At 42.3% G+C, this 25,610-nt stretch overlaps 1 protein-coding gene across 7 annotated transcripts in view; it reads right to left on the reverse strand.

Moving 5' to 3' along the window:
• The window catches only part of COL6A3 (collagen type VI alpha 3 chain), a 123,205-nt gene that overhangs the window by 84,614 nt on the left and 12,981 nt on the right, over window positions 1-25,610 (reverse strand). For 5 of the 7 annotated variants that reach the window (XM_014594261.3, XM_019492005.2, XM_014594263.3 and 2 more), the window contains exons 2-3: window positions 6,216-6,360; window positions 4,034-4,651 (exon numbers count right to left, since the gene is read on the reverse strand). In XM_014594261.3, the coding sequence (XP_014449747.1) occupies window positions 4,034-4,651; window positions 6,216-6,303 (706 nt within the window). In that variant the 5' untranslated portion in view covers window positions 6,304-6,360. The remainder of the gene's footprint in view (window positions 1-4,033; window positions 4,652-6,215; window positions 6,361-25,610) is intronic. The other 2 variants (XM_014594264.3, XM_014594265.3) reach the window with 1 other exon arrangement.

Genomic DNA, 25,610 nt, shown 5'->3' on the forward strand with positions numbered 1-25,610 from the left:
TGCATATTTACTATACCTGTAATGACAAATAACACATTAACTTGGTATTTGATTTTGTACAAATATGATAACTTCTGCTGATGACCACTGTAGGTGTCTGGTGTGTATTTTGCACATAACCACTGTATATTCAATCAAGTAATGCAGAATCATGTTAAAACAGGGTGATAAAACCAGCCATGACATAATTATCCAACCTGTGACGATACCTAGATGGCAGGAAATGGCTAATCTGATCATACACATCAAATGAAACTTTATATAGCATTAGAATTAGAGAAAAGGCAGGGCATAATTTAGTTTCATGACTTATCAAAGCAGACTGAAAACTTTCTAGAGTCTGCCCTTCATTCCATATCCTCACATAACTCCTATCAATGTCAGTGAAAGACATATGCAGGTATCTCACGGAATACTCAAATGTTTCCAGGGCACTACTCTGCAGTCTTTTTAAAGTTATTGTGGTGGGGTGTGCACGCACGTGCATGCATGCATGCTATTGAAAATGACTGAGACATCAGTTTTGAAAACATTGCCTGACTCTCAGCTGAGGTGAAATCCTGGTACCAATGAAGTCTATGACCCAACTCTCATTGACTTTGATGAAGCTATTATGCAGTACCATCACATGATTCAATTATGTAATTCATACATGAAGTCAAATGTTCTCTATTCTATTACCTATCTCTTGAACCTTTTTCATCCCCATGAAACATGCCTGTTAAAGAATGGAGATATCTGTGAATTATTTAAAGGTTCAGAGATTATTTTGTGATTTAGTCAAAAGTTATGAAAGTTTTTAGGGTTGCTAGTTGTACCCGTTTTGGTCTAAGGACATAGGCAAGCAAGGTTCTTTGGGTAGATGTAATATTTTTTATTAGACCAACTAAATAGTTGAAAAAATTGCTCTTTGCAAGCTTTCGGGTACAAACACCCTTCTTTAGGTTATGACTCTCCTCATGCCTGAAGAAGGGTGTTTGCAGCTGAAAGCTTGCAAAGAACAAATTTTCCAACTATTTAGTTGGTCTAATAAAAGATATCACATCTACCCAAAGAACCCTGTTTGCCTATAAAAGTCCTTAACATTTAATTTAACTGGTTGTGGCATACAGAGTCCACAAAAATAGGAAAAGAGCAAAGAAAAATATAGGACAGTGTTGTTTGTATATATTTCAAGTATCTTGATTCTCCTTTTAGTAGTGATATTTAAATTCCTCATAGGTATTTCTATTGTAGGAATACTTCCCATATAAGACAAAATAGAAACAAGATAGCTCTAAATGTTGGATAATTTGTCATCACTGTAAAAACCTTGTACTTAAGTACACGCTAATGAACAAGCCAGTGCTGGAGGACAAATAAAAGCATGCTTGTTACACAACTAAGCAGAGAGTGTCAGATGAGACAGACAGCTAAGATTTAATGTATGCATCAGGGCAAATTCAAGACTAGCCTTGAACTCTGGGACTGTCAAAAGATTGACAATTTGGGCTTTTCTATCATGTAAATACAAAGTCTGTTTTTCCTCTCACACTCATGGTCCATACTACATAATCTCCACGTCATTTATAAATGTAGAAAATGCAAAACAAACTACCTAGAATTGCAAAAGCATTTCCTAAAGGAATAAATGGCACCTCAAAGTCATCCTAGACAGATGGTCAGTTTGCACTATGCCTTACATAGCGCTCAATATAATCCAATATAAAAAGAATGTATATATTGGCCATGTAAATTACACAGCACCAACTTGCTATACAAAGAGCAAAAGTACTTTTCACTTTCTTTACTGAGCAGAAACATTTCTCAAAAGGATCTCTGGATGGAGGTCACCTTAGAAATACTCATTTTCATACATAGAAACATGTTTTGCCCCTAAAAATATTTGCTTTTATGAAGATGTGCATAAGCAAATAGGATACTCTACACATTAGTCTTGTTTCTTATCAAGACATACATAAACCCCAGCCCACCCATTAAAGCCAGTAGTGAAATATTGATTGACTTTAATTATAATAGGATCAGGCCCTTTACTGCAAAAATGCACTTTTTAAAGAGCAATCTGATGTCACAAATATTTTGTTTATTAAAAAAAAATGTTTTTTATAATTCAGAGAGCTTACATCACCGATGGAAACAAGTTTAATTTCTCCATGGCTTGCAAGTCAACTGGCTATTTGCCCTGCCAAACACCAAGCACAAAAATATGTGAGCACAGCTCTTTGTTTTGCAAAGTATCATGCAGTGATATACAGCAATTGATGGGACTGAAGTAAGGGGTTAATTACACAAGACAAAATGAATGGATTAATGTTATACCTTGCGTATTGCTACTGTTTTTTTCATCAAAATGCTACTGAGGTTTAGATGGAGTCTCAGGAATAAAAAAAAAAGGTTTGATCCTTTAGCATTTCTTGAGCCAAATTCAGCATTTGCTTATAGTAAGTTCTACCAAAGGCAACAGGGTCAGGTAATATTTCCTTCACTTACAAGTAGATCCCACTGCTCCAGTCATTTTGGTATGTGGCAAATATCAGCTGCTAACCTCGTGCTATAAATGCTACATCAATAAGGCAATTGTCAAATCACCCAAAGTTAGGCCAATCTAACAGGGAGAAAGGTGCACAGGAATTTGAGGTCACTGCTCTTCTTATAGCTGCTACCAGCAGCAAGTGAATAGGAATTAGAAGTCATTTTTTGTTGCACTTGATCTGAGCAAGTAGTAGAAAGAACAGATAGACTTTCTAAGGCCCAGTGTTCCTGTAAGTACAAATATACCCTTTCAGAGACTTCCCATTGAGGTTTCAGGCCCTGTTCAATGGACAGGATTAATAGGGTCCCACCTTCTCTTCCCTCTGATGAAAAAGTGAAGATTTCAAACCCAGATGTTTCTCCCTTCTGTTTACCATACCCTATTTACCCTACCCAAATTATCTTATCCAGGTTCACATGTAAGGTCCCTTCCAGCCCCTAAAAACTATGAAACAGCTTTGATCCCAAAACCCATTCAGGCCCATGGAAAAACTCTCATTTACTTCATTTGGGGTATGGATGGGAGCAGACAAATAGGTTACCCTGTATTTCACAAATTGAAATATTTAGCTGCTGAAGGTTGAAATAATTTGTGGCTCCACTGGAGCCAACAAGGTTTAAATTATGATTTTACAAGACAATGTGGGATACAGTGGCAGAGCTGTGAAGGTCTGCTGTCTACCTCCAGAGTTGTGAGTACAAGCTTTCTTCCAGACTTTCAAGTGGAAACTATCCTTAATCAATTCAGTTGTGAATTGTATCTGGTTATTCAGGCTGGGGAGACCAAGGCAGTTGGAAGTGAAGTCAGTCACATGTCTCCCCTGTGTGCTGCTGGCTACCTAAACTGGCATGGCTTAAAAATGCTAGTCTAATGGACTAGCTAAGCTGGCTCAGACTTAGGACCTTATAGGACAGTAACTGTATTACTGAGGACCTTTGTTTTACATTTCTCAGCCTGTCTTGGAAGCTGATAAACAGGGATAATTTGGCAAATTTGCAGCTGACAAGGTAATTATTTGCTTTTGCCTTCATATATACTAGTTATGAAATGTTGACCATCATGGGATATTAAAGGCAACTATAGTGAAACTGAATTTTTACCCACATCTCCAAAAATGTGTTCTGTAATTAAATGAACAACAATGGAATTTTTGCAATCATTTGCATGATTACGCTCATTCATTTAGAAATCACATTGTTGTACAGAATAATCCTTGACCAGAAAGGAGTTTTGCCTCTGCAGTGGTTGTAATGTCACACAACTAATGAATGAGGCCTCTTTTGCAAACAATGAGCAACTTTAGCTCTACAATCTATTGGAAACCTGTGACAGTAACACTGAAACCTTTTTTTTTTAAACCTTTCAAAAAGGTTTTAAACCTTTTAAACCTCCATCTCTGACAATCCCTACAGAGTTTTTAAAACAGTGCAATACCAGCAATTGCCATACCTATTTCAGATATCAGTATGGCAAAGACACAGCACAGCAGTTTGCCATTACCTGTTATGTCTTTAACCACTCCTTTCTCTCCAGCCATTTCTGGAGTCATAGATGTACGAACACTTGCCACTAAGTCTCCTACTATGTTGTGGAGAGCAGTAAAGTTCTCTAGGTTGAAAACGTGCAAATCAAGTGGTTCACTTGCTATTTCCTTTAATTCCCCTTCCACTGCATTCTGCACTCCAATTGCAAACATGTTTACATCAGCAGACTTAAGGACAGATGATGGCAGAGCCACATCATCTTGAGATCGTCCATCCGTTAACACTATAATAATCTGGGGGGTGCCATCACTTGCTCTGCTTCCAGCAGCTTTAGAGAGATGGTTCTGAATTAGGTATTCTAATCCTTTTCCAGTCTTGGTGCCTCCCCCCATATAAGGCATGTTCAAAATGTGGGACAAGACATCTTGGGTAGAGCGATACGTGTTTAACTGGAACTCTGTGTGTGGGTTTCCGCTGAACTGGACCAGAGCAAAATGGAAATCATTCTCTCCCACATCTAAAGATTTTACAACATCATAAAGAAACTCTCGAACAAGTTGGAAATGTTCCTTTCCAATGCTCCAAGAGGAATCCACTAGAAATATTATATCAGCCGCAGCAACGATTTTGACATCTTTAAAAAAACAGATTTTCTACAGGTCAGCTGAATATTTCCATGTTGCCCAAACACTTTTTTAAAGCATGGCCTATTTCACATCTTCAGCGTGAAACTCATATTTCTTTCATAATGCAGGACAGAACAGAAGGATCTCTGTAAACTGGACTGTGAATACCCCTGCACAGGAACACAAGTAGATGAAAGGGTGCAAGAAGCCATCCTCCTTTATAGCTGCACAGGGGCTTGTCCCAGACTGTACTTAGAGAACACAAAGGTGAGAAGGGACAGCATTTAGCAGGGGAGGAGCATGCACTGCACCATTTCATAGTGCGTAGCAGAAGTCATGTTCCTTCTGTCTTCAAAAGCCATTGCACTAATCTGAGATAATTTCTTCCATGTGCTTTCACTGAAGTTCTGTGCCTCTACTTCCCCTTACTGGCACCACAGCTCCATCCAGCAGAGCACTGAATCATGTGTGCAACTCCAAGCAGGCAAGTAGCCCTTCTGGGGTGGGACTCCTTATGAACCTTAAGTCAGTCATGCATTTGCTCCAGTGCTTTGCTGGATTTGAGTCTGAAAGTCACAATTACTGCTTAATGTTATTACAGGTTTAAAGTCCCACTAATACCCAAACCATATGACAATAGACTTTTAGGCCCAGGACATCTTTCTGGCCAGTCAAAATGCAAGCTTAGATATTGAACACTGCTAATATATACAAATATTTCTTGCATGAGATTTACAGCAGTGATTCCCAAATCTTCTGGACTAGCAGACCACTGTTAACCCTCAGCATATCTCATGGACAACCATACACTCTTATCATCAAACTTTTAATTGACCAACAGGGGACAGGTCCTGGTCAACTTACCATGGTCTTGTGGACCACCACAGACTACAGTTTGGGAATCACTGGTTTAGTTAATATGGGCCAAATCCTGCAATATTTGTTCACACAAGGAGCCCTCTGGACTTTAGAGAGACCATTAGTGTAAACATGACCTAAGTAATTGCAAAAATTAAGGTGCCAGATTGAATTCTGTTCCCCAATAACTTTCACCTTATGCCAGACCCCTAGTAAATTAGTTACAATACAAAATAAGCTATTATATCCTTTCAAAAAGCTAATGAACCTCTCTCCGCAACAATGCAGGGGAGTGGCCATCCATGTCAATGGCTGGAATTTGGTGGTTTTGCCATTACAACATTCAATTTCCCTATCCAGGTTTTTCCATACATATAAGGGAGGCAGAATAGTTCTGCATGGATAATACATAGATAACACACTAAATGTTAACACTCTACTGGCAAAGTCATATTCTCATGCAAAACATCATTATTTGCTATTTACGTGCCTACATAAGAAAACTTGAATGTTTTCTAAGGGATGTACATGAAATGATGTTCAGCCCAATGGGCTGGCAAAGAATAAGCTAGTAGTATGCTTGGGCTAATTCTCCATCAGCAATGCTGGCAAATCACAATGCATTTTCAACATGCACATTTAAAAACATTCTAGAAACATCTCATGAGAAAGCATCACATTTTTACAAATTCTCTAAAGACGCCAAGGACTTACCTTCTTGTTGCTGAGCCTCAACCATACAACAGCCAGAGAGTATGATAGAAATGATTGCCACGATGGGCAAATGTCGATGTTTCCTCATATTGATTTTTTTTTGTTTATTTTGTTTTTTTTGTTTTTCAAAGCACCAATGTGTGACCTAAATAAAAACAGAGACATTGTCAGTGTAAATAGCATTCTCAGTTCAGCTCTAATAATGATTTCACAACACAGCTGTAGGGCTAGGCCTGGGCATGAGCCTGGGCCTGGGCATGAGCATATACAGCACATGGCACAATCCATTAGCAGACCTGCAAAACACTATGCATACAATAAACTGCAGTAGAAGTAATAGTGATGATGATGATAATAAGCACTTTCCTCAGTCAGTGATCTCTGCTTTGCAACTTTCCCCTCATGTCCATGGAAAACTCTACTAATGAACAAGAAAAGTATAGGGTCCCTAAGTAATACAGGACATAAACCTATTATAGATTTTTCCGTAGAATTCCCGCAGGTTTTGATGAGAGGTCTGGAAATGAAAAGATGATAGGATGTACATCATAACAGGCTAAATTCTCCTCTCACTACTCCATTTCTACCACTGTACTCTAGAAGTGTGGTTGCAGCATGTGTAGACAAAGTTATCAAAATTAGCTTTAATCTCCCTAGTTCGGGTACCAAAAGCAATGAAGCTGTAGTAGCATGGGCTTCAGAATAGGTTGAAAAATCCTGCTTGTGCCCAGGACTCTAGGTACTTGCTTGATTGAAACCAAGATCATTAGGGATTTACTGCTACCAGTGCTCAAGCTAACTAAATCAATGTTAGGCAGGGTATATTAGTTATGGATGAGTGGTTAAGGCACTGAGCTAGTAAATCAGTGAGTTCTCTCAGGCAAATCCAAATCCTGTTTACTAAGGACTCTATGGTGTACTCTTCTTCTTTCAAAAAGTAAAGGGCTGAAATTGCAAGGCTGACATAGGTTGGATACTACTTTCTAGCTAGGAGAGCTGTTAAGCACAGCAACATTTGACATAGAGTAGTTGAGGAATCCATCTCATTTGAAGTTTTTAAGTGAAGGTTAAAGCAGATATTTGTCTGGCATGGGGGCTGAACTAAATGACCTCTTGAGGTCCCTTTCAATCCTATTTTTCTGAGTGTCTGATTCTATAAATATATTGCAAGAATACCTCTGAAATGTCCTTGGACCAAATTAAGCACTAGTGTAAGAAAATGTAACTTTTCCTGATTCCAGGGGGAGAGCAGCTTGTTTATGCCAAAGCTGAATTTAGCTCATTGCCTTCAATAGATTTTCACTAGGGTAAAAGGGAAGAAAATCTGTCCCATAACAAGTCAAGTCCAGTCGTCAGTGGCTCCCTACCTCCCAATAATTTATACAACTTCAATTTGCTCTGTAGCCTCAGTTAAACAAAATAATATTTAGATGGTGTTCCTATCCTAACATTGTGGCCAACCAGGATGCATGAAAAACACTGTTTTTTTTCATGGAAAAAAAATAAAAAATAGAAGTGGCTATTGATGGACATTAAAAATAAAATAGGTAAGGAAACTGAAGACCTCTTCAAAAATAGGAAAAATGAATGTTTGCTAAATGGAAATTTGGAAAGGAAAATGTTTTCTAACTAACCAGTAAAAGATATTAGAAATAGAATGGAAAATAGACTTCTACGTAGCTGCAGTTTGTTGAAAAATGATCAGGGCGAATTATATGGGGGGTGCTGATCTATCCCCAAGGAATACAGCTTTGTGGGAAGGAATGGCGTCCATTATCAGCAATAAGCTACTGCTCCCTGCCCCACATCACTGCTTCCACAATGAAGTCTAGCGCACTTCAAAGGCAGATCTGTGATTCTCCTGTGTTTGGCCTGCTTACTCCTATGCATCTAAACCAGTGGTTTTCAAACTTTTTTCATTTGCAGAAAATGTTTTGAATGGAGGTACTGACCCCTTTTGAAATTTTGAATGGAGGTGTGGGCCCCTTTGAATTGTAAGTGTGGGTATTCACATACTTTTGATGGATCATAATCATCTTTCATGGACCCATTAGACGTAGTCTGTGGATCCCTAGGAGTCCATGGACCAGAGGTTGAAAACCACTGATCTAGACACAAAGCCAAGGTCACCTACAAATGGGCATAAAGAAGATTCTTACATATCCTTGAAAACCTGTGCAGATGAACTGTTCAGCCCATTGTCTAGCTCTAAATGAAAATGAAAAGCTGGAGACACAGGTGCCTTAGGACAGCGCTCTTTCCTACCCAGGGCAGAGGGTTGGACTCAATGATTTACTGAGGTTCCTTCCAACCCTAAAAATGTATTAAATGTATGAAAAAATCTAAAATCTATGTCCTATCATTGGACAAAGCAGCATGAACTGAAAACAGTTACATAACATCTGTCATCTACAGCGGTTGTAATGCATTGGATCCACAGCTGATGCAAATCAATTGACTCCACTGAAGTCAGTAGAAGTATGCAGATTAATATCAGCTGGAGAGCTGGCTCATCATCTCACTGCTGATCTCTGTTTCCTACTTGGTGAAATGTTTCTATCACCAATACTAGATTGCAAGTCACTGATGGCAGGGATGGTCTCTTTATTCTGTGTTTCTACAGTGCTTGGCACCACTGGGACTTGTTCGGATCTTGTTCACGACTGGGGATTCTACGTGTTAATCACAATATGAATTAATTAGTTACAAATGAGTGTGTTGCGTGACACGTGCATGCACACAAAGAATTATGTATAATTGAAAATCAATAGCAAGTCAAAAAGATCCAAAGAAAATTGTATTTTATCATGGCCAAATTCAGCCTAAGATTACTGAAATCTCAAGAGGAAACTGGCAGTGTGTGTGTTGTTTTTATTAGTTAAAACTACTCCTTCAATAATGCATAGGGACTAACCAAAATTAGGGCTCCATTACATAGGCACCGTACAAGACAGAATAGTGGGCAGTCTTTGCCACAAATTGCTTGCAATTTAAATAGACTTTGTAAGGGAAGGGCACTGAAAAGAGAGATAGCAGTAAACTAGCAAATTAGTGTCAACTCTTTTTTTTTTTTTTTTGGTCCTTGTATTTTAATAGAAGGACAAAAGGGAAAGTAGCTAGAGTGCAGCTGAAGTAAAGGCACTATGAAGAAGGAGATAGAAGAGGTTGGAACAAACAGCAAGTCAACATAAGGAAATTAATCCCCATCCACAGCTGTACAGAATCGTGTGTTGACCCCCCACTGATTTAGAATTTATTTCTCCCCAAAATGAGATCAATCTTTCAAATGAGACAGGAGAGATTCAAACATGCCAGGTATTAAATCAGGTCAACATCAGTAATTACATTCTTTTTCGTTTCTGCTATTCTTAGCCCTCACTACGTTAACTGAGTTGGCAAGTGGTACAAAGGATTCCAGGACCATTAACGAAAAGAACAATGAGTTTGCTTCAATCCTTGCAAGTTACACAACTGACAAAAAACAGCTGTAAATAAATCTACATGTCCTGAACCTTTGAAAATTCAGGAAACTGAAGCATAATTGGAGAAGTTAACTCTTCACAGAGAAATAATTTTACACACGGTCTTTTCATAGTGGGTTTAATCTGATCCGGTTCCTCAGCTTGTATAAATCATCATCACTCCATTGACTTCCGCAGGACAACAGTGATTGACATAAGCTAAGAATATGGTCCAACATATTTCAAGGAAATGCAAGAGATCCAGGAAACATACACTCAGTTTGTTATGAATTATTGAAAATCCAAAATGCACACATATTTTCCTATTTAGGAGAAAGAATCCACAATGTTTACTGTTCCAGATGGTATGCGTGGCTGTATCCCTCATCTCTCTTCTAGCTTTGCTTCTTTGCTCACAACATTAAAGTTATTTACTTTGCATGAAAGAAATCGAAGTAAATGCCTTAATTATTCACGAACATGGAAATGATTATATTGAGTGACTGCCATTAAAAAGTCAACAGGAGCCAATACTTAGCATGTAACAATTATTTTATATTCTAATTATTAAGAAAGTTGGCAAATGTTGACTTAATAGAGACAACTATCATAGCTGAGAGTAATATCACCATCATTATAAAACTTAGAAAAGTATTATTTTAGCAAGTAAAAGCTCCTTCCTACTCCCATTAAAATCAATTTCAAAGCTTTTGTTGACTGCAGTGAAAGTGAAACCTAAGAACACATATAAATAACAATTATGATTGATTGTACCCTCCACTTCTATGAGTGAAAAGGACTATGCTCAGGGAGCCATCAATAAGGGAAAGTGGGCTACTTCCAAGTCATTGTCATTCCACCTAGTACTGTCACCAGGATGACATAAGGGACACCGACACTGGTCACTGACTTAGAGGGGGCATTAGTATAGCCTCCTCCTCACTAGGAGTTGTTTCATGGCAGAAAGAGCCCTACAGAGCCCAATCATAGGGAACCAGGCAGGAGCAGCATCATGCCCAGCACTGTATCTGATTGGCAGGAAAAGGAGGTGGAATGATGCCCCTTCTCCTGGGAGGCTTTGCCGTGGGAGGGTCAGCCCTACTCATGGGGACAGGAAGGTGAATGAAGCACCGTGAGGAGCCCCTGGATCTGTTGTGTGTCCCTCTGGTAGCAGCCCAGCCTGCACTGTTAGAACAGCAACAGTAGCAGCTGGCACTCAAGTGAGGAGAGCCTAGGCAGGAATGACTCCTGTCCCTTCCCTATCCCCCACGCCCCTCCAGTAGTAAGTATAATTCCTTTCCCACCCCCATGGCCCTGGAAAAAGTTGGACACCGCTGATCCCAGCCTGCCTAAAAATACTTTCCAGAGCAGTTTCAATGGAGTTACCCCTCTGAAGCACTCTGGGTAGGGTAGCAGAAGAAGATAGCAAAAGAGAGCAACTGATTTCAGCAGTACCATCTCCTCCTCTGTCCCCAGATTCCTACACAGAAATCCTGTAAGGAGTCCTTAGTGCGTAATGCACATGAGTAAAGAACACATTAAAGAACACATGCATGTGGCTTTTGCTGAACCTCTGGTAGAAGGCAGAAGGATGGTCTGGCTCAGCCCTTCCCCACGTATCTGTAAAGCCCAGAAGCCACAGATCCTGGCCATTCCATGTGTACACTCACCTTACTTTCAGTAGACTGATAAATGCTTAAACCCCACTGACAAGTTTCTTTGGGTAAATGTGAAATCTTTATTAGACCAACTAAATAGTTGGGAAAATTGTTCTTTCCAAGCTTTCAGGCACAAACACATATGAAACATCTACCGTGAAACACACTTCAGGCATATTAAGAATCTGCCTGAAGAAGGGTGTGTGCCCCCAAAAGCTAGCAAAGAATCATTTTTTCAACTATTTAGTTGGTCTAATAAGAAATATCTCATCTATCCAAAGTACCTTGTCTGCCTGTGTCCTTAGACCAACACGGCTACAACCAACAATTCCCTGAGATGCCTCATAATGTTGGGTTCCCTCTTGTAATTCTTCTCAAGAAAATGGACTGTGAAGAACTGAACTGCAGGAGTGGCTGCGTGGAGCAACACAAGGATGACCTGATCCTTTATTTCTAAATACATTGAACTTTGTTATCTTTCTTTTTTCCTTTCCATAAGTCATCACAACAGAGATTCATTCTCTGGGGACCCCCAATTGCTACCATAATACAAAGGATAAATAATAAGAACTCTGTGAACTCAAAATATGATGGAACCCTTAGGAATAATGAACAAAATCCTCAGCTTGAATATATCAATATAATGCTATTAGCTTCAATGGAACTGAGCCAATTTACATCAGCTGAGGATTTGGTCCAATATATTTTACATTCCATCAATTTGTCAAACATAAGACAGCAGTTTATACTGGAAAACCATATGACAAACATATGATAAGTATTAGATAATAACTTTGCATAATTAAAAACAGCCTTAGGCTATATGAGTTAGTTTGCCCCAGTATTTTATCCAATAGAACACCTGACTTCTCCTTTCTCTGTAAGGCCTTTTTCACAGACTTATCCATTGTTTTCTTCTACATGCAGCTCCCTCGGAGATCCTTCTGTTTAATTATTTCAAAACTGCAAACAACAAAAGGTGAAAACTTGGCTCCCCTGAGTCAATAGCAAAGCCCCCATTCCCTGCTCCTGCAAACACTCACATACGCATGCAAGCTTAGCTGTGGGGACAGGCTCATTCATTGCTTGCCATGAGATTATTCACCTGTGTACTATGACACAAAGATATGTATCTGTGGCATGGGTCCTACTTTTGCACAAAATGAGAAGAATGATTCATGCTAATCTCCCTCTGCCTTGTTGGAAAATTTCCTCTCTGTGAAAACTGGGTTCTACAAGCACTGCAGGGATTCATGTTAGGTTGCTTTATTAGCATTTGTTGCAACAGTAAAAATTAAGCTACTAACTGATTAGATATCTAAAATAAAATACACAGTCCAAATGAGTGGCCTCACAATTATGTTGGCTTTATTCACATAAGTGTGACTAATGTGTGTAATCTGATTAGACTGGTAATATTTTTTTCTAAAAGGCATACACAGTAGTGTAACTAGGGGTGGGCAAGAAGGGCACCTGTCATGGGTGCTGACTTAGAAGTAGTGCCAGAATCACCCCTCACCCTCTGCAGAGTCCATGCCTAGCACCATACCTATGCCAGAAACTCCAAAACACTCTCTGGCTGCTGCTGCTCCTTTTTAGAGCAACACCTAGGGTGGGAAGAGTACACAGCAGCAGCAGAAGCAGCAACCTAGCTGAGGACTATTTAGGAGTTCCTGACATGGGCAACACTGCACCCTCATGCCTCTTCCCTCCACCCCCAACTCTTGGGACCATCCACGCCCCTCCTCTCAGAATCCACATCCCCCACCCCACTGTCCTGTAGGGCTTGCCTCAGGCACCAACTCTACTTGTTATGCCACTGGGTATACATTTTATATTATTATTATTCTTCCATTTATTGACTACAGATGGTCTGCCTTTCATCTTTTAGTCAAACTCCTTAATCTAGAACATCTGGCCTGTAAGGAGATGGAAGTGAATGAATGAATGAATGAAAATTAATCTTTTCTCAACTAATATGAAAGAACCAATCAGTGGTGACGCCTAAGGGATACATGGGGTTGCATGTGCACCCCCTGAGAGCACCAGTGCACCCTCTGACCAGCCGCACTTGCCGCTTAGGCGATGGGCGGGGGGGTAGGCGGGAGCACCAGTGCCCCCCCCACAAGCACCGGCTGATCGCTGCAGCCGCTCCCAGAAGCAGCTGCAGCCACTCTTGGAAGTAGCTGTGGGGGTCAGGGCAGTGAGATCAGCCGTGGGGGACCTCCCCACCCTGGTGAGCAGGACTAAGCCAGCACGAGTCGCCCATGGAACCAAAATGAAAATTATTTGTTTTTTAGCGTTTGATATTAAGAGTGAATAGGATTATACTAGCTTGTTTACAGGCTTTTACTGATGTAGTCTACTTTCAACTGATGTAGTCTAGGCTCAGGCTAGAAAAACTTGGATAGTATGCTATAAGATATGAAAAGATATCCAACATGTTTTCAAACTGTTTGACTAGAGATCAAAATATGAAGTACTGATCATGATGTAGTGCCATGTATCTTGTGCCCCTTGCACTCTTTGTTGTGTTTATCTTTCCCTGGACAACGACCCGCACATCACGATGAGGGACATGCTCAGCTGGGATGGGCTTCACCTGTCCCCCAAAGGTAAGCGTGTGTTTTCTTCTATGTTGGCAGATCTCCTCCGGCGGGCTTTAAACTAGGCTCGTCGGGGGGAGGGGAAGATGAGGGCGGGGGAAGCTGTGGACCACCAAACCATGTGGCACCCACAAGGACAGCCCAGCCTGAAAAAAGAGAGCATTGGGAACCTGAAAGCCATGGGGAGGCCAGCACTACGGCACAGGTAAGAAATGAGAAGGTAAGAATCAAGGGGCCCCTTGGGACTCGGAGTGGGGGGGGCAGCAAAGGCACCAGTCGCAGGGCTGAAGTGCCTATATACTAATGCTAGGAGCATGGGAAACAAGCAGGATGAACTAGCGCTCCTGCTTGCACTAAACACCTATGACTTAGTGGGGCTAACGGAAACCTGGTGGGATTCATCCCATGACTGGGCGGTACATATTGAGGGCTATAGATTGTACAGAAAGGACAGAGTGGGGAAGAAAGGGGGAGGGGTTGCACTCTATGTCAGTGAGCATTATACATCAACCCTCATCAAGACGGAATCCAAGGATGAGGAAGTAGAAGGATTGTGGGTTAGGCTACATGGGGGGCAAGGAGAAAGGGATTTGGTGGTAGGGGCCTGCTACAGACCCCCACATCAAGGGGAAGAAAGAGATTCGGGGCTCCTGAGGCAACTCTCGGAGACCATAAAAGCTAAAGAGGCAGTAGTCATGGGGGACCTAAACTACCCGGACATCTGCTGGGAGTCACAGACAGCAAAGTCCCACCTCTCATGCAGGTTTCTAACCTGTGTACAGGACCTCCACCTGACACAGGAGGTACACGGTCCCACTAGGGGGAATGCCATACTGGATCTGGTATTGGCAACGGGAGATGACATGGTAGCGGACCTCCAGATCGGTAGCCATCTGGGAGACAGTGGTCACCTAATAATAGAATACACCATAAGATGTCGAGTGGGTAAGGTAACTAGTAGGGTGAAAGTGATAGACTTTAGGAAAGCTGATTTCAATGAACTCGTGGGATTAGTCAAGGACACACTGCAGAGTAGGAGATTTGAAGAAATGGAAGCCCAAGAAGGGTGGCTGTGCCTTAAGGAAATGATCCTTTGGGCACAAAGCAAGACAATCCCCAAGCGAAGCAAAAGAGGGAAAGGGGCCAGGAGGCTTCCCTGGCTGACCAGAGAAATCCAGGGCAGCCTAAGGGACAAAAGGGGAGCACATAAAAAGTGGAAACAGGGAGAGATCACCAAAGATGAATATACCTCCTCTGCTCGTGCTTGTAGGGAGGTAGTTACGCGGGCCAAAGCTACCATGGAGATGAGGATGGCAACCCAAGTAAAAGACAACAAGAAATTGTTTTTTAGATATATAGGGAGTAAAAGGAAGGCCCAGGGAGGAATAGGACCCCTGCTAAATGGGCAGAAACAATTGGTGACAGACAGGGGGGACAAGGCTGAACTCCTCAACGAGTTCTTTGCCTCAGTGTTCCTAAGTGAGGGGCACAACAAGTCTCTCACTGGGGCTGTAGAGAGGCAGCAGCAAGACGCCAGACTTCCATGTGTAGACCCTGAGATGGTGCAGAGTCACTTGGAAGAGCTCGATGCCTTTAAGTCGGCAGGCCCGGATAAGCTCCATCCGAGGGTGCTGAAGGCACTGGCTGACATCATTGCAGAGCCACTGGCGGGAATATTTGAAAGCTCGTGGCGCACGGGCCAAGTCCCGGAGGACTGGAAAAGGGCCAACGTGGTCCCCATTTTCAAAAAGGGGAGGAAGGAGGACCCGGGCAAGTATAGGCCAGTCAGTCTCACCTCCATCCTTGGCAAAGTCTTTAAAAAAATTATCAAGGCTCACATTTGTGAGAGCCCAGCAGGACAAATTATGCTGAGGGGAAATCAGCACGGGTTTGTGGTGGGCAGATCGTGCCTGACCAATCTAGTCTCTTTTTATGACCAGGTTATGAAACGCCTGGACACAGGAGGAGGGGTGGATGTCGTATACTTAGACTTCAGGAAGGCCTTCGATATGGTATCCCATCCCATACTGGTGAACAAGTTAAGAGGCTGTGTCTTGGATGACTACACAGTCTGGTGGGTGGCGAATTGGCTGGAGGGTCACACCCAGAGAGTTGTGGTGGATGGGTCGGTTTCGACCTGGAAGGGTGTGGGCAGTGGGGTCCCGCAGGGTTCGGTCCTTGGACCGATACTCTTTAATGTCTTCATCAGTGACTTGGACGAGGGAGTCAAATGTACTCTGTCCAAGTTTGCAGATGACACAAAGCTATGGGAAGATGTGGACACGCCGGAGGGCAGGGAACAGCTGCAAGCAGATCTGGACAGGTTGGACAAGTGGGCAGAAAACAACAGAATGCAGTTCAACAAGGAGAAATGCAAAGTGCTGCACCTAGGGAGGAAAAATGTCCAGCACACCTACAGCCTAGGGACTGACCTGCTGGGTGGCACGGAAGTGGAAAGGGATCTTGGAGTCCTAGTGGACTCCAAGATGAACATGAGTCGGCAGTGTGATGAAGCCATCAAAAAAGCCAATGGCACTTTATCGTGCATCAGCAGATGCATGACGAATAGGTCGAAGGAGTACTTCCCCTCTATCGGGCGCTGGTCAGACCACAGTTGGAGTACTGCGTGCAATTCTGGGCGCCGCAATTCAAGAGGGATGCGGATAACCTGGAGAGGGTCCAGAGAAGGGCCACTCGTATGGTTAAGGGCCTACAGACCAAGCCCTACGAGGAGAGACTAGAGAAACTGGATCTTTTCAGTCTCCGCAAGAGAAGGTTGAGAGGCGACTTTGTGGCCGCCTATAAGTTCTTCACGGGGGCACAGAAGGGAATTGGTGAGTATTTGTTCACCAAGGCGCCCCCGGGGGTTACAAGAAATAATGGCCACAAGCTAGCAGAGAGCAGATTTAGATTGGACATTAGGACGAACTTCTTCACAGTTCGAGTGGCCAGGGTCTGGAATGGGCTCCCAAGGGAGGTGGTGCTCTCCCCTACCCTGGGGGTCTTCAAGAGGAGGTTAGATGAGTATCTAGCTGGGGTCATCTAGACCCAGCACTCTTTCCTGCTTATGCAGGGGGTCGGACTCGATGATCTGTTGAGGTCCCTTCCGACCCTAACATCTATGAATCTATGAATCTATGCTCTTGTCTCATAGCAAAATGCTGTTTATCTTCATGACATAGATCAGGGTAGCCAACCCATGACACGTGCCATAAGTGGCATAAGCAGCCTCTGTTTGTGGCATGCAGCAGATTGGGGAAGGAGCAGGGACTGGAGCAACAGATTGGGCAGAGAGCGCAGGACAGGAAGCAGAAGGCAGAGCAGCAAAGTCAGGATGACAGTGGCACTTGGAGAGTGTGGGACTTAGGTTGTGGCACGTCTGCCAAAAATGTTTGGCCATCACTGGTATAAGTGGTGAATTGAATCAAGGTACAAAGAAATTAAGGGTGAGACATTTGAGGCTACCTAGGTAATTAGGGTGTGAAGTCCCATCTAAATTTTCTAGATGGCTTTGAAAATCTCAGTCACCTGACTAATAAGTCTGTTGGGGGCTTGTGGTAGTGCCAGGAATTGAGCCTAATTCTTCTAAAGCCCACTGCAGTGACATAAGCATGAAACACTCTTTCCCCTTGACTGGCCTTCCTTTGTGCACATCAAAGAGTTTTTTTCAGAATAATACTTTTATTGCATTTCACAATAATCTAGCAATGTCAATAAACACCATTTTCATTTAGTCAAAGTGTTTCTTATGGTCATACCTTTAAAAAATGGCAGGTCCCAAAATAGAAGTTTTTTTTTAAATCATGAAAAAGTTAAAAGAAACTGACACGTTGTCATGTTATCTACTTTGGCTTAAAACTCATGAATTAAAAAAAATGAATTTGCAAATCTGTATTTCCATTCTGTTGCCTTTCAGAGGTATTCAGAGCATGTTTCCAAGATTTTCTCTATAATTAAGTGCTTGAAGCTGATTTTTGTTTATATGGAAGCTGAGATCCTCAAGAAACAATATGCATACAACAGCAGAACTATTAGGTACAAAATCAAACTTAACGACACTTGTAATAAAATCATGAGAGCTGGCAACACCATGTGTTTTCTGTTCTGAACAGAAGATATAATTTCTACTTTGTTAATGGTGAAAGAGTTTGTTTGCTTATTTACTAAATTGATTTGCCATTCTCCCCAAAATAGGCTCAGGGCAGCTTACAATGAAAGCTAGATAAACTATAAAAGCAGATTAATATATTTAAATTAAATGGATAAGTGAAATTGCATTACATTAAGTAGGTACGTTAGTCCGCCTCTGCGGACCAAAGTCAGTCTGGGACCGCAGAGGCATCAGAATGTCATGTAATTGAAGGTTTACAAAGCCATCATTTGCCCGACCCTCCTTTATGCCTGCGAAACCTGAACTGTCTACCAGCATCATGCCAAGAAACTAAACCACTTCCACCTGTGCTGCCTGCAAAAGATACTAAAGATCAAGTGGCAGGACAAAATGCCAGACACTGAGGTGCTCAGAAGATCAGCTCTCCCCAGTATCCACACCTACTGAAACTGGCACAGCTAAGATGGGCTGGCCACCTTTCAAGAATGCCTGACACTTGCCTGCCAAAAAAATCTTCTATGGCAAACTCAAATGGAGTATGCTTTTGCAGAGCACCAAAGAAGCAATACAAGCACACCTTAAAGATGTCCCTAGAGAGTTTCAGCCCAGAGTTCTGGGAGCAAATCATTCGTGACCGTCCATCCTGGAGGTCATCAGAGCACTGGCTTTCAAGCAGCAACGCACGACAGAGGCACTGAGGAGGCAGCTGGGAAAACAAGGACCTCTCATGTCCAGTCCTCATCACGCTCCTGCCCCTCCTGCAGCAGGTTGTTCAGGGCAAAGATTGGGCTTATAAATCATCTGCGTACCTACGCGACCTAGCCTCCACCCCACTCTTCTCTCTTTCCTCTCTCTTCTTTCTCCTCTTTCCTCTCTTTCTCCCTTTCTCTTTTCTCCCTCCCTTCCTTTCTCTCTCTTCTCCTTCCCCTCCCCCCCACTGGATGTGGTTATCTTTGCTTGCGAAGGCCAAAAAACAAGTAGGTACATGAAGCAGATAGGAAGGAATAGGGAGGGTAACTTCCTGTAAAGAATTGCAGATAGGATGGAAGTAATGGAATGGATGGAAATTGCAAATAGGATGGAAGAACACCACTGGACAGGTAATACCTGTTTGTCCTTTTATTGTTATGCTTCCTGCTGGAAGCAAGCTTGGGAAAGTGTGGCCCACTTCCAATGAAATCAAAAACAAATCTCTCAGTACTTCAAGTGGACTGAAGCAGAAATAGGCGTAATGATCAAAGACTACTTAAATGTGGGTGCCTTAAAGTTAAATACATAAGGAAATATTTAGGGACCCAACATATAGTGTTTTGTTTTTCATGGAGGTCAATGATGTGAGGTGATAAGCCAGTTGTTATTTTTTTCTTTGTATTACTTGCCTTGAATACTAAAACCATTATACTTCACATAGAGATACAAATGCATTTCTTTATTTATTCAAGTCATTCAATGGAAAGGGACACACATCAGATGAGGAGAGGTAGATGGATGAATGAAGGCTACAGGAAATAAGGAAATGCTGTTGCTGAGGTTGATTGTCCATCTCTTGAAACTGCTGTCATGCCTGCCTTCTAAGTATCATCATCCCCATACTGCCCTTTGGCTTCCATCATGTGCTCTTACCATGGCCACATTCTCATCTGCTAAGAAAAGGCTGCTGCCCATAGAAGAAATGTGTTTTGAAGAAAGACTTCTAGAAGGAAATGATGGAGGCATGACAGACAAGATCAGGAAAGGGGCTGTGTGTGGACATAGGACAGGAGACAAGAGTGGAAGGAAATAAATATTCTGGTTGCTTAAAAGAAGTAATGTAGCAAGATGATTATTCAAGGATCCATGATAAGGGGCACTATATAAATCCCCAAATAGGAGAGGGAGAGAATGAAATGATGTAGTTTTCCTGATAGCAAGGGGAAGATAAGAATTTACGGTTGGCATTGGAAACTTAGGGCTAGTGGCCTCAGAAGTAGGTCATAAATAAGTCAAATTGTGACAATTGATCCTTCCTCCAGGACAAAAGGAAACCTCTTTTGCCTTTTGCCCTACAAAATTACTTCCCCAGCACACTGCCTTTGCAGGCCACAGTCCTGGAGATAAAGTAAGGAATGCCAAAGTTTTCAATTTTTCCCATGTCACCTAAATAGGAGGAGTAGTGTGACTCTGCTAGAGTTGTTCTCTCCACTCCATTGTAACCTGCTGTGTGGACGGCTGGTGCAGAAAAAAGTGTTTCTGAATACTCATGCGGGTATGGAGCTAGTTTGTAATAAAGCCATTTTAGCTTTTTGGCATAGGTCTTCTTGTTCTACAGCTTCCTAAATTTCTGGCTTTCAAACAGTGGCTTTTTCATAATAGTATCACCAAGTGTTTTTGCTTAATGCTTTTTGTTTGTTTGTTTATTGTAATTAGAACAACATTTCTAAAGCATGATGATAAATAGATATTTATTTGCATTACCCCAATGGTAACAGGGTTGGTTATTTCCCCCTACTTGGGAGTTTTGTGTTTGTGTGAATGCATGTTCTCACAATCCTCACACATAAGAACTTCATGTAAAATGAAACACTACATTTTGCAAAAGAATAGGACTTAATGCCTGTGGTTTGAATAAACTTGGAACAGCAGGGCTTATTCTAGAGCTGGTGTGGATTAACACCAAATGCTGCAGAACCATTTTGCTAATATTTTATGTGTTTAAAGGTTAAATTGTGTAGTATTCAATAATCTGAAGTTTTACGTCTGTCTAAAGTGTGTATAAAATGTACTAACCCTTCCTGCAATGTATGTACACTGTTACATCAGATAATACACATCTGTTACTAATAACTCTTTCAAAAGGCAATCATTTCTAATAACTAATGCTATGAACAGATTTCCTTAAATATTTCCCCAGCAACTTTTTTCTGCCTATTTCATACTTTTCTGTGCATAATGGCTGACAATTAACATAATTTTATATTTTAGTAAATGTTGAACACTCTCCTTCTAAACTCCTTCATTATTTTTTTTACTAGAAAAAATAAGTAGAACCAAGAAGTGCAAAGCAAATAACCACATCTGAAAGCACATTTGAGCTGAACATGAAAGGCAGGAAAAAATTACTAAAGCTGTTACATATCATTCTGATTCATTACATATGTCTCAGCTGGTCTGTCTGATCTTGAGAGGCAGTGAGGGTACATCCATGACTGTAGTATGTATGTGGGTGCACATGGGGTGCATAATTACTGTTATTTCAAAATTTTTCTTGAATTCATTTCCCAGCTGTGGTTTGGGGCAGAGGGGGGATTTGGGGAGGGAGGGATGTGGAGGGGAAATGTTGGGAAGAAAGGACGGGGAATACCGAGTCACTGAGTCATAATATAAAGCATACAGGGATATTTGGGCAACTCTAAATTCCCACGGGATTTTTTATATTCACTATTTGCTATTCTTTGCAGTTTTAGTGCATGAGGCAATTAAATAGAGGGCATAGTAAGTTTTAGATCAGGCATGAATCTGGGAATTTTTCAACCATACAGCCATGGGTAGGGACTTATTTGTGAAATTCCTGCCCACAATAGACCCCAAAATGGCAACAACAAAAAAACCCTTCAGGATGGAGGACATATTTTATTTTGGTTCTATTAATCATTTTTTAATAATATTGTAACCCACTGGGCATATCTACACATGCATTAACGTGCTTTAGTTAGTGTGCATTAAATCTAGTACCTCCATTGTGAGGTGCTAGGAAAATGCACATTAGCCTGTCTTAATGCACATTAACTAAAGAGCATAGGGCATTTATACACATACTTTTTTGTCCCATGATGTGCTGGAGATCCACTGCTTCAAAGCAGACTCGATTAATCAAGTCTGCTCCACATGTGAGCTGAGGCAAACTGCACTGTACCACGTGCAGTTGTATAAGTGGTGAAATGAGTGTCAGCATGCAGAAAATGATAGCAGTGCACTTTTGAACTAAAGCACCACAGTCAGACAAACATAACCATTCACGTAGGTTCTTAACCTGCATACAGGACCTCCACCTAATGCAGGAGGTATAGGATCCCACTAGGGGAAATGCCTTGTGGGACTTGGTGTTAGCTACAGGGGACGACCTGGTGGGGAATCTGCAGGAACAAGGTGACCTAGGCGATAGTGACCATCAATTGATTGAATTTACTATCCGGCGAAGGGTGGGTAAACCAACCAGCAGGGCTGAAGTGCTAGACTTCAGAAAGGCTAACTTCAGTGTGCTCAGGAGATTAGTTAGTGAGGTGTTAAAGCTCAGGAGCATTGACGAAATGGGGGTCCAGGAAGGGTGGTTGTTCCTCAAGGGAGCAATCCTACGGCTGCAGAAGGAGACAATCTCATTGTGCATAAAAGGGGGAAAAGGGGCCAAGAAGCCCTCTTGGCTGAACACGGAAGTCCAAGAAAGCCTAAGGGCAAAGAAAGAGGTATACAGGCTGTGGAAACAGGGGATAGCTACCAAGGAGGAGTATACCTCCCTGGCTCGCACTTGCAGGGAATCAGTTAGGAAGGCCAAAGCAGGATTAGAATTTAGGCCGGTGACAAAAATTAAAGACAACAAAAAGTCCTTCTTCAGGTATATAGGGAGCAAAAGGAATGCACAGGGTAGCATAGGACCCCTACAGGATAAACAGGATGGGCAATTATTTTGGATGGAGGGACACTTACTGAGTTTTGGCAAGCCATCGAGGGCTGCATGATAGGCAGCCAGGGGCAGATAAACATTAATTTTCTAAATTGGGGGGGGGGCCCCCTCAGGCCAGATAGTTAGTTAGAATGGCCTTGTGGGCCACACCCAGCCTGCGGGCTGCATTTTGCCCACCACTGAACTAGGGCAATTGGTGACAGAGGGGGACAAAGCTGAGCTCTTCAATGAGTTCTTTGGATCTTGTAGTCCTAGATACAAACCAAGGCAAATCTCCCAATTGGATCATAAATAGGCACAGGAGGGACACCAGCCCACCAACTCTTACTGCAGACTTAGTGAAGGGGCACTTGGAGGGACTGGATGTGTTCAAATCAGTGGGCCCAGATGAACTTCATCCAAGGGTGCTGAAGGAATTGGCCAGTGTCATAGCAGAGCCACTGGCACAGCTGTTTGAGCACTCATGGTGCTCCAGTCAGGTCCCAGAGGACTGGAAAAGGACCAATGTGGTCCCTATTTTCAAGAAGGGGAGGATGGAGGAAATGGGAAACTATAGGCCAGTTAGTCTCACCTTTATCCTTGGGAAAACTCTGGAAAAATCATTAAGGATCGCATTTGTGGGAGCCCAGCAGGGGAAGTAATGCTGAAAGGAAATCAGCACAGATTCATTGCAGGTAAATCCTGCCTGACTAACCTTGTTTCTTTTTATGACCGGGTCACAAAAAGCTTAGATGCAGGAGTCGAGGTAGATGTCATCTACCTAGACTTTAAGAAGGCCTTTGATATGGTATAGCATTCTGTTCTCATAAATAAACCGACAGGCTGTGATGTAGATGATTACACGGTCAGGTGGGTGGCAAATTGTCTTAGGGAGTCGCAGCGAGAGAGTGGGGGTGGATGGGTTGATATCGACCTGGAAAGATGTGGACAGTGGAGTCCTGCAAGGCTCAGTCCTTGGACCAGTGCTATTCAGTATCTTCATCAGTGACTTGGACAAGGGCGTGGAGAGCACCCTGTCCAAGTTCGCAGATGATACCAAAATATGGGGCAAAGTTAACATACCAGAGAGTACAGAACAGATCCAGGCGGATCTGGACAGGTTGGAAAAATTGGCAGAATGAAATAGGATGCAGTTCAACAAAGACAAGTGCAAAGTGCTGACTCTAAGATGAACATGAGTCGTCCATGTGACAAAGTGATCAACAAGGCTAACCACACTTTATCATGCATTAGCAGATGCATGATGAAGAGGTCTGGGAAGGTGATGCTTCCCCTCTGTGCAGCTCTGGTCAGGCCACAGTTGGAGTACTGCATCCAGTTTTGAGCGCTGCACTTCAAGAGAGATGCGGAGGATCTTGAGAGGGTTCAGAGGAGGGCCACTCGTATGGTCAGAGGCCCTATGAGGAGAGACTAAGGGACTTAGCTCTCTTCAGCCTTCGCAAGAGAATGCTGAGAGTTGATCTTGTGGCTGCCTATAAATTCATCAGGGGAGGGCAGCAGGGAATAGGAGATGCTCTATCTAGGGCACCCCCTGGAGTAACTAGGAACAATGGCCACAAATTGACAGAGAGCAGATTTAGGTTGGACATTAGAAAGAACTTGTTCAAAGTAAGGGTTGCCAAAATCTGGAATGGGCTTCCAAGGGAGGTGGTGCTCTTCCCTACCCTGGGGATCTTCAAAAGGAGACTGGACGAGCACCTAGCTGGGGTTGTCTGACCCCAGTGCTCTTCCCTGCCCAGGGCAGGGGGTCAGACTCGATTACCTACTGAGGTCCCTTCTGACCCTAACATCTATGAATCTATGATGTGATCTTTCTCAACAGATTTGAACAAATACTATTCAATTTTGTATGGGCTGTTCTACTTCTCTAAACATCTATGCATATCAACTGAGCTATTATTATACAAAGACGGGCCTAAAATCTGTTCTCTGTCTTGAAGGGCATTTTTTACATTCACTCTGCATGTGCAGCTAGTAATCCATGTATGTATTGCCTCAGAAGAATAAAGGTCAAGGAGGCACAGTATTTTTGCAGGTATCCAATGTATCTCAGGGATATATTAGGCAAACACATGCATTGCTATTGTGGCAATAAATCCTAATATATAAAGAACATGTTTCATTTCACAGAAAAAGAGATTGCCTATACTTAATCCCAAATCCATATGGCATTTCATATACCAAAAGGAAATAAGATGGTAACACTCAAATTAGCGTGTGTTGCAGGTCACTCTCTGTGCCAGATCCACAGAGAATGTGAGTTTGTTACAGTCGTAAGCATACCTTAGTCCTTTAACCCAAAAGCTGCCCCAACTTGTGCTTTAGCTCTGGAAATTGCTGGTTTAGTCCTCCATGTGACAGCCAAAGCATAGAACTGTGGCTGGCCTATTGCATCCTGGTTTTATTGTATAATGAGCAAATGTTAGTTGAGCTCTATGCAGGCAATTCCCTGAAAAAGGGGCAAGGAGCTGAGCTCAGTTCTGTCTGTAAAGTTCCCTGAGAAAGATGGATAAGTATGAGGAGTAGTGCTGCTGCTGTACCTAGTACAGGTAGTTTGCAGATTACCAAGATCATTGGAGAAGCACACAGCAACTGGGAGCACTAATATTTGCCTGGTTGTGCTGCTAATGGTTGGTCAAAGGCTGAGGGACAAATTTAATGGCCAATGCCTGTTTTGTAGTCCTTGGCCCTTGCCCCTCACTTTTGGGTCTTCTTTTCTAGAGAGACTTTGCAGTGGAACTGTAGCTCTTTCACTGTAGCTCTTTCAAAGCCAGGCATCTCTTTGATACAGTTATTACCTTTCACCTTTTTAACATAGGAGGAGATATGGGGATCTTACTTGTGGAATCACAGTGATAAATCCAACGTATTCTAATTCAGTCTCATGTGCCTTTGTATTATG

Source organism: Alligator mississippiensis, chromosome 4, assembly GCF_030867095.1.
Source record: "Alligator mississippiensis isolate rAllMis1 chromosome 4, rAllMis1, whole genome shotgun sequence".
Taxonomy (NCBI): domain Eukaryota; kingdom Metazoa; phylum Chordata; order Crocodylia; family Alligatoridae; genus Alligator; species Alligator mississippiensis.